This window comes from Pelophylax lessonae, assembly GCF_965119305.1.
Source record: "Pelophylax lessonae genome assembly, chromosome: 8".
Taxonomy (NCBI): domain Eukaryota; kingdom Metazoa; phylum Chordata; class Amphibia; order Anura; family Ranidae; genus Pelophylax; species Pelophylax lessonae.
This window is the reverse complement of record NC_138775.1, coordinates 84103296-84127968: the sequence shown is the minus strand read 5'-3', so window position 1 is coordinate 84127968 and position 24673 is coordinate 84103296. Positions and strand designations below refer to the sequence as shown.

The 24673-nt window shown below is 47.0% G+C and overlaps 1 protein-coding gene across 1 annotated transcript in view; it reads left to right on the top strand.

The window, feature by feature from the left end:
* NUP210 (nucleoporin 210) overlaps positions 1 to 24673 on the top strand; it is a gene marked incomplete at its 5' end in the record, with an annotated part of 331314 nt that overhangs the window by 91614 nt on the left and 215027 nt on the right. Inside the window, 2 exons of the mRNA XM_082265210.1 lie at positions 13899 to 14044; positions 23684 to 23905. Coding sequence (XP_082121336.1) covers positions 13899 to 14044; positions 23684 to 23905 — 368 coding nt within the window. The remainder of the gene's footprint in view (positions 1 to 13898; positions 14045 to 23683; positions 23906 to 24673) is intronic.

The following is a 24673-nucleotide window of genomic DNA, read 5'->3' as shown; positions in this document are numbered from 1 at the left end:
ATATAATTGTTGGGGGGGGGGGGGTTAAAGTAATTTTCTAGCAAACAATGCAGATTTTACCATGTAAGAACATTTTTAAAAATGTGCTGATAGACAAGTGGTTAAAAGACCATGTGGACTAGTAGCTGGAAACCCTTTCTTAGTCCTTTTGCAGGCCAAGCCTTGCAACCTGCGATTGCGGCTATGTTCCTCTGTCTGGTCCAAGGTTATCTGTCTGTTATCTGGATCTGTCCTTATGGATTCTTTTGTCCTTTTTGAGGAACTAGTGAATATTTTTTGCCAAATTTCCAGAATGGGCTTCTCTTTGGTACACATGCCCGGAGAGTTTTTTGGCTCAAATTGTGCTCTGCTGGGGGCATTGCTGCTAGTAATGTCTATTTAGTTTTCCCCTTTTATGGGAAACACCTATTTGGCAAATCCCTGGACAGCTTTATAAATGAGGGGAGAGTACCCTTTTGCCCCAGAAAAAATGTTTCCATCTTGGGAACCCTTTGCTACTGGGTTCTTTTTGTTCCTCCCAGGCAAAGCCTGGATCTCAGTCCCACCTTAAGTCCCTAGCCCCCCCCCCCCCCAATTCTCAAAATCCATGGCCAAGTCTTACTCACAATGACATTTGCAGCCATCTGGTCCCAGGACGTTTTAGATGTTTGAGTCCAAAATGTACTATTCAGAGGCTGCAAGCTGGAATTTTGGTTTCTGCCTGCTTCATGTTGAAAAAAAGTACTAGCATAGTGGTAAATATTGGCGGACCACTAAGCTGCTCTGGGGGCAGCTCCTCTCTCAAGGATTCTTAGGCACAGGGATCAGCCAATGTGTCCTACAGACAGACAAGACCCTACAGACAGAAGTTTGTGTGGATCCTTAACCCTCCTAAATCACTGCTGATCTGGTCTTGCTTTGGAGTACATGGACCTGGACTTGGATATGGCACTCCCCAATGCTTTCCTTCTCCTGGAAAACTCCAGATTATATGGTTCTGGAGCCAGCCAACCCTCTGCATTTGCATGTAGGTTCATGGCTTAAACTAAAGACATTTTTTTTTTTTTTTAGATTAAAAAGGGATTAAAATACTTGTCAGGTTTTTATTGCTGTCTCTGCCCCCATTAGGGATTTTCACATTATATTTGTCTTGTTTTCCATTTGTCATAAAAAGTGAAAACAAAAGAGAATGCTACATTTGAGTTGTCCCCATAGTTCCATAAGCCCATTTTCACTCTTAAGACAATGGCAACTCAACATTCTGGCAGCATGGGACAAGAGGGCACAATCTCTGAACCGTCAAACATGCCTGACCCCCAAACCAGGCTTGCCCTGGTGTGATGGATCACAAGTCCAAAGTTGGAGTCTGGGAAATCCTTCTACCCATTTGGTTAGGCTGGCATTCATTGTGAGAGCCTTCCAATCTGGTTGGATAGGAGTCCTGAATACCTTCTTAATTCAGGGGACTTGGTTGGCAAATTATTCTTCTCCTGATTAGTTTTTTCTTTGACGCTGGTCTTCTTGACTACTAGGTCATCCAATCAGGATTCAGTCAGCGAATTCTACGGCAGTGGTTTATATCATTCACTAGGGAGGAGCAAGGAGTATTGTATTTCTGTGAAGTGGCTTTCTTTCTGGCTTGGGCTGAACTGCAGGTTCCAGCCGTGTCCGCCTTGCACATCCCAGGTGTGGAAAATTGGCAAGCCGACTCCTTGGTTATCAAAATCTTGACTCCCAAGAATGTTCTTTTTATCCCAGAGTGTTTCCAGACCTCTGTAGCAGTTGGGGGACACTGGATGTGGACCTCCTAGCTACCAGGTTTAACAAGAAACTGAGCAGGTTTGTCTCCAGGTCTAGGAATCATCTAGCCGTGCAAAGTCAAAGTTTAGGTGGTCCTGTGGGATCATTTCAACCCAGGTGGATGTGGTACTTGGACCTTGGCAGACTTTGTGTGTCCTCCCATATGTTCTGATTTTCTTTCACAAGGACTGGTTTACCATCCTGCTTCTTGCTGCCTTTAATGGTCTGGCTGTTGAAGCATGTCCATGCACACATAGGCTGTTATCAGCCTTTTTTGGCTGAAAAAAAAAAACCCCAGAACTACTGGGTTTTAAAAGGAGTTTTTCAGCTATAAAAACGTTCTTGACTCTGATAAAAGCCGAACACTGAAAAACACAGCTATTCAGCGTTTATGAACGTTTTTTAACCATAGGCTTTTGTGGGAGTATAGTTTTGCTGCAAAATTCATTCTAAAGCTACAGCTTTCTACAATTAATGCTGCTGACATTTTTATAATGTCCAGTGTGCATGAGGCCTTAATGTATGTCATTACTTTACAGTTAAATACTGGGGTAAGGGCTGCAGCTAGATGCCATAACCCCAGTAGCTTTTTTTTTTTTTTTTCCTCAGGCAGTTGGCTTTCTGATAAAAGTGATCCCAGTGGCAGATTCTCTGCGAGATCACTTTCATTAGGCAACGGGAGAGGTGCCACCCCCACTGTTGTTTCTGAGATTACCAGGGCCGTTGGTAAGCCCGGAACCAATCCGGTGCGGCCGATGGCTATATAGGAAGTCACTTGACTCTTTGCCCTTGGAGGACCAGAGCGATGTCAGACATCACCTGTTCTCGGGCAGACAGACAGGTTTTTAAAGACAAAATGTCTTATTGCAAAATTTTATTTATTTTTTGTACCAAAAATATGTAGCAGAATACAAATTGGCCTAAAAATTTTAAAAAGTTTGATATTTATTTATTGTTGGGAATGTTATATAGCAGAAAATCCAGTGTTTTTTTTTCCCCCCGAATTGTCGCTGTTCTTTTGTTTTATAGAGCAAAAAATAAAAATCGCTGAGGGGATCAAATGCCACCAAAAGAAAGCTCTATTTGTGGGGGGAAAAAAAGGACATCAATTTTATTTTGGTACAGTGTCGCACGTCTGCGTAATTTTCCGTTAAAGTAATGCAGTGCCGTATCAAAAAATGGCCTGGTCATTAAGGGGGCAAATCCTTCTGATCCAGACTGGTTAAAGCTTTTTATTTTTTCCCAAAAAATTGCATTTGAAAGACAGCTGTGCAAATACAGAACAGTGTGACATAAAATATTGCAACACCCGCCATTTTATTCTCTAGGGTCTCTGGTAAAAAATATATAATATTTGGGTGTTTTTCTAAGTGATTTTCTAGAAAAAATTACTGCTTTTTACTTGTAAAAAAACAAATGTCAGCAAGTGGTTAAGCAGGATATTATTTTACCATCTCTTAGGCAGCTCATCGGTTCAGTTTGTTTTTTTTTTCCCAACCAGCAGGTTAAACAAAAAAAACAAAAGAAAAAAACTGACACTTGTCCCCCATCCACGCACTCGCAGTGGATGGGGGAAGCCTCTTGCTGAGTTATTTAATTTTGACAGCAGGGAGACTTTGCCACCATCAGATTATTATTATATAAATTCGGCCGGGTGATGCTAAACGGGCTGAATTTCGATCCATGTATAGGCAACTTTTCTATGAAACATCCTAAGGAGACCTCCCTCCGTTGTCTAGTTGTGGTACCTGCTGTTCGAGTGTATCTGACTACATTTTATACTCCGGCTCTGCTTGTCATTCCTAAAGGTCCCCATAGGGAATAAATAAACCCTAATCACTTCACATTCCACTAGCGTCAGGTTGATTCAGCAACCCCTTATTCAAGCCTATGATCTCTAGGACAAGGTTCCACCTTTTCTTGTCACCAAATCAGCTTATTGGGCTTTTCAGCATCTGACCTCTGTTTGTTTTTTTAGTTTTTCAAATCTTTCCACATGGTCTTCTGTTCATAAGATTTTGCTAGGTGGGTGTTCAGACCCAAGCTGATGCTGAGTTCAGTCGTAAGCCCTCCCTGTTCAGCTGTCAGTTTTTGTGGGCTTGTTAGCCTTTCATTTGCACTGTTGCCCACCCCTCAGTTGAATTGCTTTTGAATATCCCAGTTGTAATGGTTTAAAGAAGCCTGTATCCTGTACTGTACAAATGGGAAATCAACATTTTTTATCTAAGGCTGCATTCACACTTGAGCGTAGCGTTTTTGTGCGTTTTTACAGCGATTTTTACCGCCATTTTCAGTCGTTTTTTTCAGGCGTTCTCGGTGGCAGGCATTGACATCTATAAAAAACGCTGGTAATCAGCCCAAAAAGAAGCTCATGTACTTTTTTCAGCTACAGGCGTTTTGCTTCAGGCGTTAAAACGCTCAGATGTGAACAGGGGCCATTTAAATGAATGGGGTTTTACTTGTTGGGCGTTTTTGGAACAGTGTTTTTGAGCGTTTTTGGAGCTGAAAAACGCTCAAAAACGCCCAGGTGTGAATGGAGCCTTACCAGTAAATTGCATTTCCATGAGTACATTACTGGGCACAGAATCCTCTTCTCTGTCAAAATTTTTCTATTCCTTGTTACAAAACTGAGGCTAGCTAGGTGTGGTTGGGGTGTTATAGTAAGATGTTCCTGCAGCCTCTTTTTGCCAGTGGCCTGTGACCTGAATGTAGCTGCATGTAATCCAGTTGTAATGATTTAAGGAAGCCAATGTCGTATACTATACTCCAGAAAGCAGGTTTTACTGGTAAGTCAAAAACCCTATTTCTTTCATTCATTGATGGGCACAGCTCCTGATAGTCATAACCATTGGGTTATACTGCCCCCTACAGGAGTAGGACACTAGGCAGAAAGGAGTTCTGGCTACACCCATGTGCAGTCCCAGGGGGTATACTCCCTCTCTCTGCTGTAGCCACTCAGTTTTTTTTTTTTTTTTCTGCCTAGTCAGGAGAATGGACCTATTTCCTTTTTGGGGTCTTTGATCCTGGCAAACCTTTTGTTATATAGAAAAAATTTTCTCCTGGATTTTTTCCTGTTAGAACTCCAATCAACTGCTGGACTGGGCGATTGGCTGGATAATCTAGATCCAGTGGTCACCCCAGTCTGGCCAACGAGCGCGCACAGACCTCCGCTCCGCGCTAGGTCGGCCGCGACATAGCCCCACTGGATGAGGGCTGGCCTGCGAGTTAAACACCTTGCAAGGTCGCACATGATACGGCTCTTGGTCCGAGTCACAGGTTTCCTCCTGGCTGACAACCCCACCATTTCGATGGAGAGGGGCCCTGTCTGGAGCAGTGCCCGCCTGGTTCTCTGTATGATGAGTAGCTGTCCCCTGTTTCCCCCTGGAGGGTTTTAGGGTGGACATGGGCCCCTTCTTGGGATGGTTGGACCCCCATTGGTAATAGCAGCAGCCATGACAGTGGAGTCCTGTGGGTGGCGATTTCGGCTGTGGGAGTCCCTCTTCATCCCCTGGTGCTGACTCCTGGATCATTTTAGTTCCTGATCGCTGCACATGTAATGCAGATTCTTCTGGTGGCTGCAGTTGCCTGTTTCTGTGGATGCTGAGTCTAGTGGGGTCCTCTCCCTCTCTGCTGAGGATTGCTTGGTGCTTTGTGCCTGGCGACCAGCTGGTGCTGCCAGGGCGGTGGGGGTTTTCTTTTAGCAGTGTGTTACATTTTTTGTGGGGTCTCCCTGGTGACCTATGGAGTCTTTGGAGAACATTTCCCCACCAGATTCCCTCTCTAAGGCTGCGGGGCCCTCCGGGTCCCAACCATCCATCCATGCACTGACAGCGGTCCTGGAGTCCCTTGTGTCCGGGGTGGAGGTGGCTTGCGGGGCCACAGGCTAGCAAAAAGCGCCCCCCGCCTTCCCCTACCTCATCGGTCTCTTCAGAGCCTGAATCTGATTCGCCCCCCCGCGGACGTGGGTTACCCTGCTGGGTCTGCAACTACGCGTCTGAAATCCTCTGATAATGAGGATGATTACGCCACGTCTGCGACCGTGCACGAAATAGCACTAGTGGAAACCCTGATTGTATCTGTGCGTGAGACCATGAAGATGGAGGATGCAGATGAAGCTGCAATAGAGGCGCAGGTGCCCTTTGGCACTCACAAGCCATCCAAATTGGCAAAGGTGTTTTCTTTTTATGCCTCTTTTGACAGAATTTTCGCTAAAGAGTCGGGACGACCAAAGCATCCCCGTGGGGTCCCTAAGCACTTTACTAGGCGTTAACCCTTTGAGGAGTCCCTTATTAAGACGTCTGTGCCACCGGTGGTGGACCCTCCGGTTTCCAGATTAAACAAGGCAACCATGATTCATGGTTGAAGAGTCCTCAGCCTTTAAGGATACGGCTGACTGGAAGGCGGAGGTTGTGGCCTGCACTATGTACACTCTGGCTGGTTCGTCAATGAGGCCGGTATTCACCATTGCCCTAGTGTCTCAAACTCTGACCGAGTGGGCTAAGCTCCTAAACTATGACCTGGAGAGGGAACAGCTCCCCCCTGCCTTTGCCGAGCTGGCGGACCAGCTAATCCAGGGGCTACAGTTGATCTGTGATGCCTCTTTGGATGCGGCTCCCCTAATGGCTCGCCTCTGTTTTGGCAGTGGTCCTTCGGCGTGTTTTTTTTGGCTCAAGTGCTGGCCTGTGGATCAGACTTCAAAAAAGGCATTGACTGATCTGTCTTTTCAAAGAGATTGCCTGTTTGGAGCTATCCTGGATGACTGTAAATGTCTCACAGGGTGGAAGAGTACTTTTCTTCTGCAGGCTACTAAGGGCAAGGAACCTCGTCGTAGCGAGGGCCTGCCTTCCCAGCTCATGAGACTTTTTTTGTTCCTCAGGGTCGACTGACTAGGGCTCGAAGCCTTTCAGGACCTCTTCTGGAGGATCCAAACCAAACTGGTCTGGCAAGCCAGGATCGGGCTCCAGACCCAGGGACAAGGCTCCTTCAGCATGAAGGTGGGCCCTCACCCACTTCGAGGGTGGGAGGACGTCTGCTGGTTTCTGGACTTGTGGACTTCCCGGATGCATGACAAGTGGGTCCACAAAGTCATTCGGTCCGGCTACAAGATCGAGTTTCGCTCTTGTTCCCCGGCAAGGTTTTTATCTTCTAACTTGTGCATGCCCCCAGACAGCTTACAGGGCCTGTTTGGGGCGGTACAAGACATTTTCCTTTAAGGGGTGATTCTCCCGGTTCTGACCTCAGAACATTTTCAGGCTTTTTACTCAAACCTGTTCCCAGGAAGGAAGGCAGGCAAAGTGCGTCCAATCCTGGACCTCAAGGTGCTAAAATGCTTTGTGGGAGTACAGAAGTTCAGAATGGAATCCATTTGGACGGTGGTGGCATCCCTGCGTCAGGGGAATTTCCTAGACTCTATCGATTGTCAAGGATGCCTACCTTCACATTCCAATATGTGCCAGTCACCAGCGGTTTCTCTGCTTTGCTGTGGTAGAGGACCATCATCAGTCTGAGGCGTTACCCTTTGGTCTCGCATCTGCTACTCAGATCTTCACAAGTGTTAACCCCGGTGCTAGCTTTGCTACGCCAAGGTAGGATCGTGGTACTGGGCTACTTGTACAATCTCCTTCTGTGAGAAGAGTCTCCCTCTGCTCTGGTGGAGAACCTGGAGATCACAAGATGAACTCGGCTGGATTCTGAATGTTCAGAAGTCTGCTCTGGTTCCATCCACAAAGCTGGACTATCTGGGCCTGACTCTGGACTCAGCCTTAGCCAAAACTCCAGAAATTGCCGGCTGCAATTCGCCTCCTGTTGTCCAATGAATAGTTATCCCCTTGGACAGTTAACACTGTTAAAGGCTAGAAGATCTACCATCGTTCATGGAAGACGTACGTTGCATGGTGTGAGACTCTTCGGGTTAATCCTCGCTCCTTCTCGGTGGCTCAGATCTTGACCTTCCTTCAATGAGGGGTTGAGCAGAAATTGGCCTCGGGTACCCTCAAGGGCCAGGTGTCGGCTTTGGCGGTCTTCTTCTTCCAACGGCCTTTTGGCTACATAATCCCTGGGGCGTACCTTTCTTCAGGGTGTCCGACATTTTGGTTCCTCCAGTGCAGGCTCAGTTGCTGCCTTGGGATCTTAATTTGGTGCTTTTAGCTCTACAGAAGCCTCCCCTTAAAAATATTTGGGAGATTTACCTGCCTTCGCTGTCCCAGAAGGTAGCCTTTTTAGTGGCCATCACCTCTGCGTGTAGGGTGTTGGAACTGGCTCCGTTTTCCTGTCGTTCACTTTACTTGGTGGTCCTTCGCCGCTGTCCGTCTTTCCTTCCAAAGGTTGTCTATGGTTTTCATTTGAATGAAGACGTGTTGCTTTCCCGGTGTCCCAGGCCTAAACATCAGAAGGAAATTGCCTTGCATGCCTTGGATTTGGTCCAGTCAATTATGGTGTACCTGGCAGCTATGGAGTATTTCAGGAAGTCAGACTCACTATTTATGCTCGCAGATGGGCATTGTAAAAGGTTGTCTGCTTCCTCTGCGACCCTTTCCAGATGGATCAGACAGACGGTAGTTCAGGCCTGTTCCATCAGGGGGTCAGGTACCTCCTTTCCCTGTCAAGGCGCACTCTACTAGGGCGTCAGTAACGCAGGTTTGCAAGACCTGATCGTCGGTGCACACTTTTACAAAATCCTCTTTGAGGGTGTGTTTGTTTATTTTTCAGACGGGCTCCAGTTGTTTGATTGAACTCCTGTTGCCTGGTTGGCTAATGTTTAGCCTTGGGAATTTTTTTTGTTGTTCCCACCCCTCATGTTTAACACTGCTTTGGGACGTCCCAATGGTTATAAATTATCAGGAGCTGTGTCCGTCTATGAACGAAAGCGAAAACGGGATTTTTGACTTATCGAAATCCATTTCTCTGATGTTCATTGACATACACAGCACCCACCCCTCTGGAGTTATAACTCTCTTGACACTGCTTGTAACAAAACTGAGAGGCTTTAGGGAGCCACTCGGGGAGTATACCCCCTGGGACTTCCCATGGGTGTAGCCAGAATTCTTTTCTGCCTAGTGTCCTACTCCTGTAGGGGGCAGTATAACCCAATGGTTATGAATATCAGGAGCTGTGTCAGTCAATGAACATAGGAGATATGGATTTTACGGTAATTCAGAAATCCATTTTTTTCCTCTTTCGTTCATTGGCGGACACAGCTCCATATCATCTTTGACCCTTGGGTTATGCTGCTCTCCTTAAGAGTAGGACTAGGAGGAAACAAATTTGACTACACCCTTAGGGCAGTCCTAGGGGGTATACTCCCACTTCCTGCTATAGGACTTCAGTTTTTTCTGCCTGGTCAAAAGTAAAGACCTGGTTCCTTCCTGGGATCTCTGGTCCTGGCATTATTTCCTTTTTTAAATGCAATTTTTTTTTCTTCTTATTTATTATTTTATGTTCTGTAAGAACTACAATCAATTTGATTCCTGTGCGAATTACAATCTACTGCCGGACTGGATGACGCACTGGATACCCTAGATCCTTGCGGTCTTCCCAGTCTGGCCAGCGAGCGCATCCCAACTTTAGCTCTGCGCTAGGTTGGGCGTGACAACGTCCTGCATGTCACGCTCACCTATCCCCCCCCCCCTTAGTCCCCCCAGGGTGGCCTGGCTATTTTCAGGCACGGGGTCATGCGGTGTTGGGCTGGAGGGGGAGGGAGTGCGCCGCCAGCTGCTCACAATAAATTGTGGCAATGTCATGGTGTGGGGGTCCCTGTTAGGGCCCTCCTGGCGAACTACAAGTACTTGGAGGGCAGTTGGGGGTCCTGGGTGCCACGTTGCTATTTTATTGTTGGTGGCTGTTCGGAAGATTCGGCGGCCATGTTTGTGTAGTCCGGCGGCTATGTTTTCGGAGTTTCCCATTTAAATCATTGCTGTGGTCATTTTCTTGTAGCCTGTGGAGCGGTGATACAGTGGTGGCAGTGACGTCGCTTCCTCTCTCTCTGATCACCGCATGGCAAGTAGCTTGGCGCTCAGTATCATTCCCTAAGTCGGTAGTGGTGAGTCCCTGTACAGCTCCCTTTTTCTGCTATAGCAGCACCACTGGTACACTGGGACTTGTATTGTAGCATTACCGCTGCAGCGGTGAGGGTTTTTTTTTTTTTTTTTTTTTTTTTTTTTTGAGGCCAGTGTTTGCCATCACCTTGGTCTCCCAGACCTTAACGGAATGGGCAAAGTTTCTGCGCTGGGATCTGGAAGGAGGTCAGCATCTTCCCGAGCTGGTAGATCAGTTGATACACGGGTTACATTAGATCTTTGGTGCCTCCCTGGATGCAGCCCCTGTGGCCTGCAGGGTGTCTGTGACAGCTGTGATCCTTCGCCGCATGATTTGTTTGAAATACTGGTCTGCGAACCAGGCTTCCAAAAAAGTGCTGACTGATCTACCCTTCGTAGCAGACCGTCTGTTCGGTGCTTCTATGAAAGAGATCATTAAAGGTCTTTCAGGAGGTAAGAGTACTCTTCTTCCTCAGGTTACCAAGGGCAAAGAACCTTGTGGTAAACAAGGGCTCACAAACGGCCCTTTCATCCAGCACATTCTCAGGACAAGGGATCAAGTAACTTCACGGCAGGCTCCTAGAGACCCTGGGTTGGTAAGTCAAAAGCGGGTTCTGCTGGCCCCGCAGACAAGCCCTCCTCTGCCTGAAGGAGCGCCCTCACCCATATCTGGGGTGGGGTGACGTCTTTGTTTCTTTCCAGACCCATGGACCTCGCTCATTCAAGACAAATGGGTCCACGAGTTGATTCGGTTCCGTTACAAGATCCAGTTTCGGCCCTTGCCCCCCGCATGGTTCTTCACTTACAATTTGCGCCTGTCCCCGGATTGGTTGCAGGGCCTTTACGCTTTACGGGGCAGTGCAGCATCTGTTATCACAGGGAGTAATTGTGCCGGTTCTAGAGCAGGAACGTTTTCTGGGATTTTATTCAAATCTGTTTACTGATTTCCAGGAGGGAAGGAAAAGTCCGTCCGATCTTGGACCTCAAGGCTCTGAACCGCTTTGCGTGAGTTCAGAAAATTTGGATAGAATCCATTCGCACGGTAGTGGCATCCCTTCATCAAGGGGATTTTCTGGCTTCTATCGATATCAAGGACGCTTATCTTCATATCCAAATATATGTCGGGCATCAGCATTTCCTTCGCTTTACTGTGAGAGGAGCATTATCCCTTTGTGGCATTACCCTTTGGTCTTGCCTCAGCTCCTCGGGTGTTCACAAAAGTGTTGGCCCCAGTGTTGGCCTTGCTCAGGCTGAGGGAGATCACGGTACTGGGGTATCTGGACAATCTCCTTCTGCGAGCGAGTCTTCGTCTGCACTAAAGGAGGATCTGGACATCACTGTGTGAACTCTGCAAGCGTTCAGCTGGACACTGAATTTTCAGAAATCAGCTCTGACTCCTTCCAACAAACTGGACTACTTGGGCCTGACTCTGGATTCAGCTTCAGCGATGGGTGTTTCTTCCGGAGGTGAAACTGCTGAACTTGCAGCATGCGATTAGGCTCCTGTTGTCCAACCGTCGGTCATCTCTCAGGACTTGCATGCAAGTGCTGGGGTTGATGGTCTCCACCTTTTTGAGGTGGTTCAGTTTGCTCAGTTCCATACCAGGCCTCTGCAAAAGGAGCTTCTTGCCAAATGGGACAAGAATCCTCAATCCCTGGACAATCTGATCCTGTTGAGTTGGGGTGCGAGGGGATCCCTTATTTGGTGGCTCTGTTCCCCAGTGCTTCGGCAGGGGAAGTCCTTTCTCCCCCTGTATTGGACAGTAGTTTCCACAGATGCCAGTCTGTCCGGGTAGGGGGGGTGTCTTGGGCACAAACCCCGGCTCAAGGAGTTTGGACTCTGGAGGAGAACAGTCTGCCAATCAACATCCTGGAGATTTGGGCAATCAGGCTTTTCTGGTACCTGTGGACAGATCGTCCACAGGGTTGCCCGGTAAGGGTTCAATTGAACAATGCCACGGCTGTGGCATATGTCAATCATCAAGGAGGCATAAGAAGTGCCCTAGCGGCCCGGGAAATGGGCAACATCCTATGGTGGGCAGAACAATATGTTCCAGCCCTCTCTGCTGTGTACATTCCAGGGGTGGAAAATTGGCAGGTGGACTATCTCAGTCGACAGGCGTTGCAGCCGGACTAATGGTCTCTTCACCTGGCCGTGTTTCAGCAATGGTCTCCCCAGTAGGAGACCCCCGATGTGGACCTTTTAGCCTCTTGTTTAGATAGGAAGGTTCAGAGGTTTGTGGCAAGGCCTCGGATCCTTTGGCTGACGCCGAAGACGCTCTGGTTGCCTCTTGGGGGCAGTATCGTCTGATTTACGCTTTTCTTCCACTGCAACTTCTGCCGAGACTTCTACGCAGAATTGGGGCAGAAGGGATTCCATTCATTCTGGTGGCTCCAGTCTGGCCTCATCGGTCTTAGTATGCAGGTTTAGTAAGGCTGGTAGACGATGCTCCTTGGAGACTCCCTCTCAGAGAAGATCTTTTGTCTTTAGGGCCGATCTCCCGTCCTACTTTACGGTCGCTGGTTTTAACGGCTTGGCTATTGAAAGCCAGGTACTGAAGGACAGAGGGTTGTCTTATTTGGTGATCCCTACGCGGTTAAAAGCTAGAAAATCTACTTCAAGGAAGATTTATCATTGGGTTTGGAGAGTGTACATTTCTTGGTGTGAGTCTCGGGGGGGGGGGGGCTTCTCCCCATTCCTTTTTCGTTGTCCAGTCTGCTGGAGTTTCTACAACAGGGTGTAGATCAGCGCTTGGCTCTGGGCACTATCAAAGGCCAGATTTCAGCTTTTGAAACTTTTTTTCCAACGCCCGTTGGCTGCAAATTTCTTGGTTCACGCTTTCGTCCAGGGGGTTCGCCATTTGGTTCCTCCGGTAAGGTCCCTGGTACCTCCGTGGGACCTCAATTTAGTTCTGTCTGTGCTTCCAAAACCGCCTTTTGAGAATATTTGTGAACTTCCTCTGCTCACTCTGTCACAGAAGGTGTCTATTACTTGTGCACGCAGGGTGTCGGAGCTGGCTGCGTTGTCCTGTTGGTCTCCTTATCTGGTGGTTCACAGGTCGTGTTACGTCCCTGTCAGTCATTCCTTCCTAAGGTCATCTCGGTTTCCACCTAAATGAAGACTTTGTGTTGCCTTCCTTGTGCCCTGTGCCGAAACATCCTAAAGCAATTGCCTTACACTCCCTGGATGTGGTTCAGGCAATCGGGGTCGATTCAGAAATCCAATTTTTTGTTTGTCCTTACGGATGGATCTCCTAAGGGGCAGGCCGCATCTGCTGTGACCATTTCCAGATGGATCAGGCAGATGTTGGTGCAGGCCTAGTTCATCAGGGGTCAGGTTCCTCCCTTCTTTCCTTGTCAAGGCACATTCTACAATGGCCGCGTAGTGCCTCCTGGGCCTTCCATCATCGGGCGTCAGTGGTCCAGGTGTGCAAGGCGGCCACGTGGTCCTCTGTGTACACATTCACAAAGTTTTACAAGGTGGATGTACTTGCATCTGCGGATGACTGGCGTTGCGGAGGCTCCTGCCTCTTGAGGGTGTATTTTTTTTTCCTGGTTGGTGAGCTCCAGTTGTTCCTGGTTGAGCTCCTAGTTTACCGGGTTATGTTTAACCTTTTTTGGGAATTATATCTACTGCTGTGTTTTCCCACCCCTCATATTGATGCTGCTTTGGGACGTCCCAAGGGTCAAAGAAGATATGGAGCTGTGTCCGTCAATGAATGAAAGAGAAAACCTGGATTTTTGTCTTACCGTAAAATCCTTTTCTCTGACCATTGACTGACACAGAACTCGCCCCTCTGTTGAGTTGGGTTATGTGTTCTTCTGACACTGCTTGTTACAAACTGAAGTCGTATAGCAGGAAGTGGGAGTATACCCCCTAGGGCTACCCTGTCCGCCTAGTCCTACTCCTAAGGAGAGCAGCATAACCCAAGGGTCAAAGAAGATATGGAGCGGTGTCCGTCAATGAACATCAGAGAAAAGGATTTTACAGTAACAAAAAAAATGCAGTTTTTCTTGTGCCTACAGTGACACCATCAGTGTTGTTAATACTGCTGATATTTACTACATCTCTTCTTTTTTTTTTTAGGTAGACTCAAGCCAAATGTTGATTATTGTAGTGGTATTACTGTAAAAGGAGTGACTGCAGGGTACACAACTGTGTTTGTCAGCTACACTCATGGTCATATATACTTGAAAGCCAAAATTGTAATTGCTGCTTATCTACCTCTAAAGGTAAGTGTAAAATCAATACATTTAATCCCAGTGGTTTTATTAAGTTAATAATGTGTGAATGTTTTCTGTGCAGCCTATTCTGCATAAACTGCCATTAGGCTAAAGTAGACCAAAAAAATGAATATGTGGCAGTACCATTATACCATTATTAAACATATTTGACTTTGACAAGTTAATTGAATGTGTACATAAAACAAATGTGAATATATATGTGTATTTATACCCGCGCTAATGGTTGTGGTAAGAAATAATAAACGACATGAAAAAAAGAATATTATACGTGAGGCTGCTGCTCCATATATAATATATTATAATATTGTGTGTAAAAAGGCGCTCCCTGTATGTAAAAATGTGTAAACATAAACTCATAGATATATACACACACACAGTATCAAAAAATCAATCAAAATCAATAAAAGTCCATTATATTGGTGAAAATGATTGCAGTGCCATCAAAATTAAAGTGCTGAAGTGCCAAATGCAATCAACAAAATTTGGTGGACTTTTGATTTTGACTTCTATTCATTTTTGAACTCTGATATTGTGTGTGTGACTGGGACACTCCCATTGCCGGCAATATTTTTACCTGTCAAATCGCAAGTCCAATGGAGCCAATGTGAACGGGGGGCTAAGTTACGCTGTTTCCTTTCACTCGACTTGCATTTTAATGAAACCAAATGAGAAAAGAGTTTGACCACTGTCATGCTAATCCTGCATTATGCTGGACAAGATCATACAGTAGTTCACTCAGGGTTACAAACTTTCGAAAAGAGAGAGCTTTTTTGAAGCATACAGTATAAGTAAAAACTATTTAAGGCTTGTGCTGACCTTCTCAGTCACCCTGCATGTACCTGTGTATGTGATGCAGTTTCACCATCCACATGTCCCCATAGGGACGTGGGGACGGATCCGAGTTCTTCTGATTGGTCAGCATTGTCACATTCTGCTCCCTCTCTCTCTCTCTTTCTCTCTGTCTCTCTCGCTGTCTCTCTCTGTCTCTCATAAAATTTCACGGAGGTGTGGGTGGTTACATTTTCTTCCAGCACAGGTGAGAATCACATGATTAATGCGGAGTTCCACCCGAACATGGAACTTCCGCTCATTTGTCGTCCCCCCCCCCCCCCCCCGGGCCACATTTGGCACCTTTCAGGGGGCAGGGGGGGAATGGGTACCTGTTTTTGACAGGTACCCTTCCCCACTTCCGGGATATGGCACCGCGGCACCGTCCCTCGGATGTTTGGCCCCCCTCCATCCCCCGCTGCCGAGCAAATAGGTATGTGCAGCGCGCTTCGCGCATGCGCAGTAGGGACCCGACCGTGAAGCCGCAAGGCTTCATTGCTGAGTTCCCTTACCGGCTATGAAGACGGCAGCACCTGACAGCCGATGGAAACATCGACTGCGATGCTGACATCGCTGTACTCCAGGACAGGTAAGTGTCCTAATATTAAAAGTCAGCAGCTACAGTATGTGTGTGTGTGTGTGGGGGGGGGGGGGGGGGTGGAACTCCGCTTTAAGCTATGACTCAGATTCTTCACATCACAGCCCCCCGTCTCTTCCTAATGGAGTTGTAAAGTCAAAAGATTTTTAAACCTTTTGACTTTACAACTGTGTAAATGTGATCTGATAATCATCTAAGTCACAACAATAGACCATCACAGTCTGCTCTGCCAACTGGAGTCCAGTCAATGAGAAGAGATTGGAGGTTTTGGCAGCTGCCCTGCGCTATAAAAAACACACCAGTTCTGGGTTTGCTGTTCACAAGAAGCATTGCCTGATCTGAATGATGCCTCGCACAAAAGAGCTCTCAGAAGACCTACGATTAAGAATTGTTGACCCTGGAAAGGGTTATAAAAGTATCTCCAAAAGCCTTGCGGTTCATCAGTCTACGGTAAGACAAATTGTCTATAAATGGAGAAAGTTCAGCACTGCTGCTACTCTCCCTAGGAGTGGCCGTCCTGTAAAGAGGACTGCAAGAGCACAGCGCAGACTGCTCAATGAGGTGAAGAAGAATCCTAGAGTGTGAGCTAAAGACTTTAAAAAGTCACTGGCAAATGCTAACATCCCTGTTAGCGAATCTACAATACGTAAAACACTAAACAAGAATGGATTTCATGGGAGGATACCACAGAGGAAGCCACTGCTATCCAAACATAACATTGCTGCACGTTTACAGTTTGCACAAGAGCACCTGGATGTTCCACTGCAGTACTGGCAAAATATTCTGTGGACAGATGAAACCAAAGTTGAGTTATTTGGAAGAAACACACAACACTATGTGTGGCGAAAAAGAGGCACAGCACACCAACCTCAAAACCTCATCCCAACTGTGAAGTATGGTGGTGGGGGCATCATGGTTTGGGGCTGCTTTGCTGTGTCAGGGCCTGGACGGATTGCTATCATTGAAGGTAAAATTAGTTCCCAAGTTTATCAAGACATTTTGCAGGAGAACTCAAGGCCATCTGTCTACCAGCTGAAGCTCAACAGAAGATGGGTGTTGCAACAGGACAATGACCTAAAAGCATAGAAGTAAATCAACAACAGAATGGCTTAAACAAAAGAAAATATGCCTTCTGAAGTGGCCCAGAGTCCTGACCTCAACCCGATTGAGATGCTGTGGCATAACCTCAAGAAAGCGATTCACACCAGACATCACAAGAATATTGCTGAACTGAAACAGTTCTGTAAAGAGGAATGGTCCAGACTTACTCCTGACCGTTGTGCACGTGACAGCACGTCTGATCTGCATTCTACAGGAAACGTTTGGTTGAAGTTATTGCTGCCAAAGGAGGTTCAACCAGTTATTAAATCCCAGGGTTCACATACTTTTTCCACCTCCACTGTGAATGTTTACATGGTGTGTTCAATAAAAACATGGCAACATTTCATTCTTTGTGTGTTTTTAGTTTAAGCAGACTGTGATTGTCTATTGTTGTGACTTAGATGATGATCAGATCACATTTCTCTATCGCTCATTGACAGACGTAGTCTTCTTGATTCTCAAGAGCTGGGTTATGTTGTCTCCGCAGGAGTAGGACTAGGCAGAAAGACAAAACGTTCTGGCTCCACCCTAGGGGCAGTCCCTGAGGGTATATCCTCCCTCTCTCTGCTACAGGGAATCAGTTTTTTTCTGTCTAGTCAGGAGTAAGGACCTAAGCTCCTTGCTGGGATCTTTTTGGTCCTGGCAAGATTTTTTCTTTAGAAGAAATATTTTTTAGGTAGTTTTTTCTCCAGTGTTTTTCCTGTGAGATCTTCAAGCAAAAAACGCCGGACTGGGCGACACTAGTGGTCACCCCAGCCGGCCTACGAGCGCGCGCAGACCATTGCATTGCACTTGGTCGGCCGCGACACATTCAAGTAAGTATGCGGGGCCGGGCGACGGGCTGGATGTTGAGATCCAGTGGTCACCCCGGTTTCTGCCTACGAGCGCGTGCAGACCAGAGCTCCGCGCTGGGTCGGCCGCGACGGAGTCCCAGTGGAGGGACTGACCTTGCGAGTTAAAAGTCTCGCTTGGACGCCAGGAACCAGAGAGTCGAGGCGTCCGGAGTGGTCCACAAACCCCCACCCCGGTGGAGAGGGTATTGTGAAGAGAGGGTGCCTGTCGGTTCGGTATGGTGAGTAAACGTTCCCTTTTTTCTTTCCTCGTTATGAGGCAGTATGAATTATGGGCCCCTCCATACATGGTCAGTATATATCTGACACTAAAAGTCCCCCTTGTAAATACAGTATGTGTTTGTGGGAAGTGGACTTGGTTTGAGAGCTAACACTCTACCCAGCAGACTGTAGCATTACAGCAGACATAGGAGGTATAATCCTACCTTATTTGTAGTGTATCTCCTGTAGATCTATCAATCCCCACTCAGCAGAGATGCAGGTGGATGTGCTGGGAAAAACGATTTCGGTGGTCCGCCGCCATTTTGCCGTAGACCAGGTGCATGCATGTCCTCAGGTCACGCCGGCCGCCATGTTTTTGGAGTCTAATGTCTCCTATATGGGGGCGGCCATGTTTCATGAGCCCAGCTACCTCGTGGAGAGCTGGGAACGCCGGAAGGCGTACACAGGGGGCGGAGCCACGTCCTTCTACCCGGGAAAAAGCAACAGCTCCTTCCAGTCTGTAAAGACAGACGCTGACTGCAGTTGGTTGGAAACTTCACTGCATCGGTTGGTGAGCCTTGGGGGTCCCTCTCTCTCTCTGTGGGATCGAGAAGCAGGTACTCTGAGGGGCGCTATTGCGCTAGGGGGAGACACATAAAAAAAAAAAAAAAAAAATTAAAAAAAAAAAAAAAAAGTTTTTTTGTGTTTTCTGGCAAAGGTGTCCTGAATTAACATGGACCCTGCCACTCATGTATCTCCTCCGGATCCCCTCGAGGGGTCTGCGGGATCCTCCAGCACCCCACTGACGATTAAATCATTGTCCGCTATTATGGAAGCTTGAGGAAGTGGCTTGTCAGGGACAGGGCGCAAGTAAGCGACCCCCGCCTAACCCCTTATTATCTGAAACCTCGGATTCAGACTCTGAGCCTATTTCTGCAGTTGCAGGTACTTCATCTGGTATTGGTGTCTCGTGTACTGTCTTTTCAGACAGTGAGGAGGATGTTTCGGCATCAGCCATAGCCAGAGAGGAAGCGTTGGTAAACACACTCATGGTATCTGTTCAAGAGACCTTAAGATTACAGGGTATTCCGTCAGAAATAGCTGAAACTGAAATCCCTTTTGGGACTAAAAACGCATCTAGTGGCGAAGGTTTTTTCCAATTGCCCAAATGTTTTGGCAATCCAATCAAAGAAGAATGGAGTCTGCCAAAACGCATTTCTACTATTTCTAAACGCATTAACAGGCGTTATCCGTTTGAGGAAACCCTCATTAAGAAATGGACAGAACCACCTGTGGTGGATTCACCAATTGCTAGATTGAATAAAGCCACGGTTATTCCTCTAGAAGACGCTCCGTCTTTTAAAGATCCAGTGGATCGCAAGATAGAAGCTATGTCTCGCACCATGTTTACCTTGATTGGATCAGCTTTCAGACCAATAATTGCTATTGGTCTGGTTTCGCAGACTGTAACTGTATGGACCAAGTGGTTACGCCGGGACCTAGAAGAGGTCCCTCAGGCGGTATCAGATTTGTTGGAACAGATGATACAGGGGTTACAGTTTGTGTGTGATGCGGCGTTAGACGCCACTTCATTATTGGCGCGAGCATCTGTCTCAGCGGTGGTTCTCAAGCGTACACTGTGGCTAAAAGGTTGGTTAGCCGACCAAGGTTCCAAAAAAGCATTGGCTAATTTCCCCTTTTTAGGAGAGCGTCTATTTGGAGCCAACTTAGATGAGATCATTAAGGATCTCACGGGTGGAAAGAGCACCTTTTTACCGCAAAATTTTAAAGGTAAAGGAACTCGTCAAAGACGAGGGCCTTCTTTTTCTGCTCACAAGAGGTTTTTTTCGTCCCGCGGGTGAAAAAATTAAGTCCTCCAAAGCTCCTGCAGGAGGCGTCAGGGGTCGTTGGTCGGGCAAGCAAAAGCCCGCCCCCTCTAGACCTGAAGATAAACCGTCCAAAGCCTGAAGGTGCGCCCCCCACCCATAACTGGGGTGGGGGGACGTCTTCGCCGGTTCCCGGATCCATGGCTTTCCAGAATCCCGGACAGATGGGTTTGCGAAGTCATAAGGTCAGGGTACAAGATCGAGTTTCGATCTCTCCCACCGGCGCGATTCTTCCCTTCCAATAGCCGACTATCCCCGGATCGTTTAGACGATCTGTGGAGAGCAGTCACAGATTTACTACAACAAGGAGTGGTAGTCCACGTTCCTTGGACAGAACGCTTTCAGGGGTTTTTATTCAAACCTATTTACAATACCCAGGAAAGAGGGCAAAGTGCGTCCAATTCTGGACTTAAGGGCACTCAATTCTTTTGTCTACATAAGAAGATTCAGAATGGAGTCCATTCGCACAGTAGCAGCCTTTCTGCATCCAGGGGATGTCCTAGCGTCCATAGACATCTAGGACGCATATCTTCACATTCCCATTTTCGCAGGACATCAGCGGTTTCTACGTTTTTCCGTAGAAGAGAACCACTATCAGTTTGTGGCGTTACCTTTCGGTCTCGCCACGGCTCCGCGGGTCTTCACGAAGGTGTTGGCCCCAATGTTGGCACTTCTGCGCCATAGAGGCATATCGATTCTAGGTTACCTAGACGATCTTCTGCTTCATGCAGAGTCTCCTCAGACCTTGCTACAAAACATAGAAATTACTATGATTTCTTTACAGGAATTCGGGTGGCTGGTGAACCAGCAAAAGTCATTTCTGGTTCCCACCCAGAGGCTCGAATATCTGGGTCTAATTCTAGACACAGTCAGGACAAGAGTTTTTCTTCCGGTAGGGAAACTCCGAAAGATTCAATCAGCAGTCCACCAACAGCTGGTCTTCCCTTCGGACTTGCATGAGGGGTCTGGGGTTGATGGTGGCTTCCTTCGAAGCAGTCCCATTTGCCCAGTCCCATACCCGAATTCTTCAGCAAGAGATTCCTCTCAGATGGAATCGGAATCCGGAATCCCTGGACAATCAGATCCGATTGAGCAAACAGACCAGAGAGTCTCTGGTCTGGTGGCTTCGGTCTCCGATGCTCAGCCAGGGAAAGTCGTTTCTGCCAATATATTGGACGACAGTGACCACGGATGCCAGTCTATCCGGATGGGGAGGAATTCTCGGTCAGTTATCTGTCCAGGGACTTTGGTCCCCGGAAGAATCCAGGTTACCGATAAATGTATTGGAACTGAGAGCGATCAGACTTTGTCTGATTCACTAGACCGAGCAGCTCCAGGGCAGCCCGGTTCGGATCCAGTCGGACAACGCCACGGCCGTGGCTTATGTCAATCACCAGGGGGGCACCAAGAGTGTCCGAGCGGCCAAAGAAGTGGCTTGCATTCTTCGCTGGGCGGAACGATTTGTTCCAGCAATCTCTGCGGTGTTCATTCCGGGGGTGGAGAATTGGCAGGCAGATTATCTCAGCCGTCAGACTCTGGATCAGGGGGAATGGTCCCTCCATCCAGACGTTTTCCACCAGTTGTGCCTACGGTGGGGCACCCCGGATGTGGATCTGTTGGCATCACGATTCAACAGGAAAGTTCAGAGATTCGTGGCTCGCTCCCGCGATCCTCTAGCAGAAACCGCAGACGCACTGATCGCCCCGTGGGGGCAATACCAGCTAATGTATGCCTTCCCTCCTCTTGGGTTACTGCCAAGACTTCTTCGCAAGATAGAGGAGGAAGGAATTCCAGTAATCCTGGCAGCTCCAGGCTGGCCTCGTCGAGCTTGTTACGCCGACTTGGTCAGACTGATGGCGGACGTCCCGTGGAGACTTCCTCTCAGGGAGGATCTACTGTCTCGGGGACCGATCTTCCATCCTGCTTTACGATCGCTGGTTTTAAACGGCCTGGTTATTGAGACCCAGGTGCTGAAGGACAAGGGATTGTCAGCTTCAGTTATTCCTACTCTAGTTAAAACAAGGAAAGCGACTTCCAGAAAGATTATCATCGTACATGGAAGTCTTATATTGTGTGATGTGAATCCCTTGGGTTCCATCTACATCTTTATTCGGTAGTCCGAATATTGGCTTTCTGCAACAGGGAGTTGAGCAGAAGCTGGCCTTGAGTGTTATCAAGGGTCTGGTTTCAGCATTTGCTATCTTCTTTCAGAAGCTTTTGTCTACTCATTCCTTGGTGCGGAATTTCATCCAGGGGGTGCGACACCTGGCTCTGCCAGTGCACGCGCCGTTACCATCCTGGGATCTTAATTTGGTGCTGTCGGTTCTTCAGACACCTCCCTTTGAAAATATCAGGGAGATTCCCTTGCCTACTTTATCCCAGAAGGTGGTCTTCTTGGTGGCTATCACTTCTGCACGCAGGGTGTCAGAACTGGCTGCATTATCCTGTTGTTCCCCAGATCTGGTGGTTCATAGGGATAAGGTTGTTCTTCATCCGAATCCATCCTTCCTTCTAAGGTGGTTTCAAAGTTTCATTGAATAAGGACAGTGTATTGTCCTTCCTATGTCCTTAGCTCAATCATCCTCGAGAATTTGCATGGCATTCCGTGGATGTAGTTCGGGCGATCAGGATATACTTGAATACTACGGATTCAATTTGTAAGACGGATTCACTGTTTGTGATCACGGATGGCCCTAAGAAGGGGTTGCCTGTTCTGCTGCGACCATCTTTAGATGGATCAGACAGACGGTGGTATAGGCTTATTTTATCTAAGGGTCGGGATCCCCCGTTCCCTGTTAAGGCGCATTCTACTCGGGCGCTTAGAGTTTCCTGGACCTTCCGCCATCAGGCGTCAGTGGTTCAGGTTTTCAAGGCGACTGTTTTAGTAGTCGGTTCATACCTTTACAATATTGTATAAGGTTTATGTGATGGCATCGTCAGATGCCTCTTCTGGCCGCAAGGTTCCTGCAGGCCACTGTTTGAGGAGACTGTTGGTCTACCTCGAGGATTTGTGGGGTAGGTCTCATCTGTTTTCTCGATGAGTCCTTTGATACTTCTGGTTGGCTCCGGTTGGGCCTTCTAGATTGGATTTTGATTCTGTCAATCCCACCCCTCATTTTGTGGCACTGCTTCTGGATGTCCCAGCTCTTGAGAATCAAGAAGACTACGTCTGTCAATGAGCGATAGAGAAAAATGGATTTTTGTAAGATCTTACTGTAAAATCCTTTTCTCTTAAGCTCATTGACAGACGTAGTACCCGCCCCTCTATCATTGAGTTGGGTTGGGTTAAATTCTCTGTTACTGCTTTAGAACAGAACTGATTCCCTGTAGCAGAGAGAGGGAGGATATACCCTCAGGGACTGCCCCTAGGGTGGAGCCAGAACGTTTTGTCTTTCTGCCTAGTCCTACTCCTGCGGAGACAACATAACCCAGCTCTTGAGAATCAAGAAGACTACATCTGTCAATGAGCTTAAGAGAAAAGGATTTTACGGTAAGATCTTACAAAAATCCATTTTTTATGACCAATTTGTGCAGAAATCCATATCATTCCAAAGGGTTCACATACTTTTTCTTGCAACTGTATAAAATATATATATATATATATATAATACATTTTACGGCGCTTAAGGAGTACAGCTATCTCTACATTCCCAGTGCTCTGATGGTAGAGATGCTGCAGTAGCTCTGCCCGCCTCTCCCCCCTTGCTGTTCATTCCCAGAAGCCTAGGTATTTGGAGTTCACATAGTACAAAGTGTTCTGTGATTGGGCAGGGGGAGGAGTAGGCACAGTGTGGACTCTGCAGCTGCAGTAGTTGAGACCAAAAGATTCCCTTTAGAGTGCTGGCAGTATAGCTATGTTCCCAATGCTTCGTAAAAATACATATTGGTAAATCAAAGAGAAGTCCATGAGGTGGTATGCACCTCGCTGGACTTAACCCCTAGTAATCCGTTGTACAAAGTGGCTGACTTCCTGTAGTTCAGCTTTAATAGTTAGGTGGATGACCGCAAAACGGGTTAAATGACAGATTTATTGACTTGCAGGTAAATATGGAATAGGCTGAAAAAATGTAGCAAGTATCCTTTGCGTATGATACATGTGGTATCTGTTTCTTGTAAAAATGTTAAATCCTTTTTTTTTTTTTTTTTTTTTTCCACTTTGTAGACTGTTGATCCTAAGCCAGTAGCTCTAGTGACCTTGGGCTCCTCAAAAGACATTTTATTTGAAGGTGGTCCTAAACCATGGGTGCTCGAACCCCTGAAATTTTTTAGGAACCTATCTACTGAAGACACAGAAGGCACTGGCTTATTTGATCTTGATCCCCCTTCATCTCGCAATCATTTTCAGCATTGGGCTAGAGCAGTGTGCAGGGACCTCGGTGAGCAGGTACGTGTGGCACCATATATATTATTTCATGTGGATTCGTTTTTGTTTGAATTGTTCTAAAACAAAACCGGTTTTTAAATGATACAGGCAGTCCCCGGGTTACAAACAAGAATAGGGTATGTAGGTTTGTAAAGTTGAATTTGTGTGCAAGTTGGAACAGGTACATTTTTTTTTTTAAGTGTAACTCTAGCCAAAATGTTTTAAAGTTTTTGGGATAGCATAGGGAAGGGTTGTTAACACCCCTAAATAAAACAAAATAGTGTAGCGCTAAATCATGTAAACATATCACATGTGAATGCAATAAATAATGCAGAAAATATAATATACAAAGTGTATAACATATACCAAAGTCTATAAAAAAGCAATGAGCAGATAATGGTATGTGATAAAGGTCCAAGAGAATCCAAAAGTGAAAAAAAGTTCCAATAAACAATATGTGCAAAATCATCCAAAAAAAGGGGCTGGTTTGAAAACAACTCCTCTTGTGACAGCCACGGGAAAGTGAGTGGGGGACACCACAGTGCAGAGGTATATTGCATAGTTACATAGTAGGTGAGGTTGAATAAAGACAACAGTCCATCCAGTTCAACCTGTGTAGGTGTATGTGGCTGCAATCATCTCACATACCCCTGAATGTTCTGATCCTTGAGATGTACGTCTAATAGTCTTTTGAAAGCCACCATACTACCCGCAGAAACCACCTCTTGTGGTAGAAATTTCCACAATCTTGTAGCCCTAACCGTAAAGAACCCCCCCACGTTGCCTGAG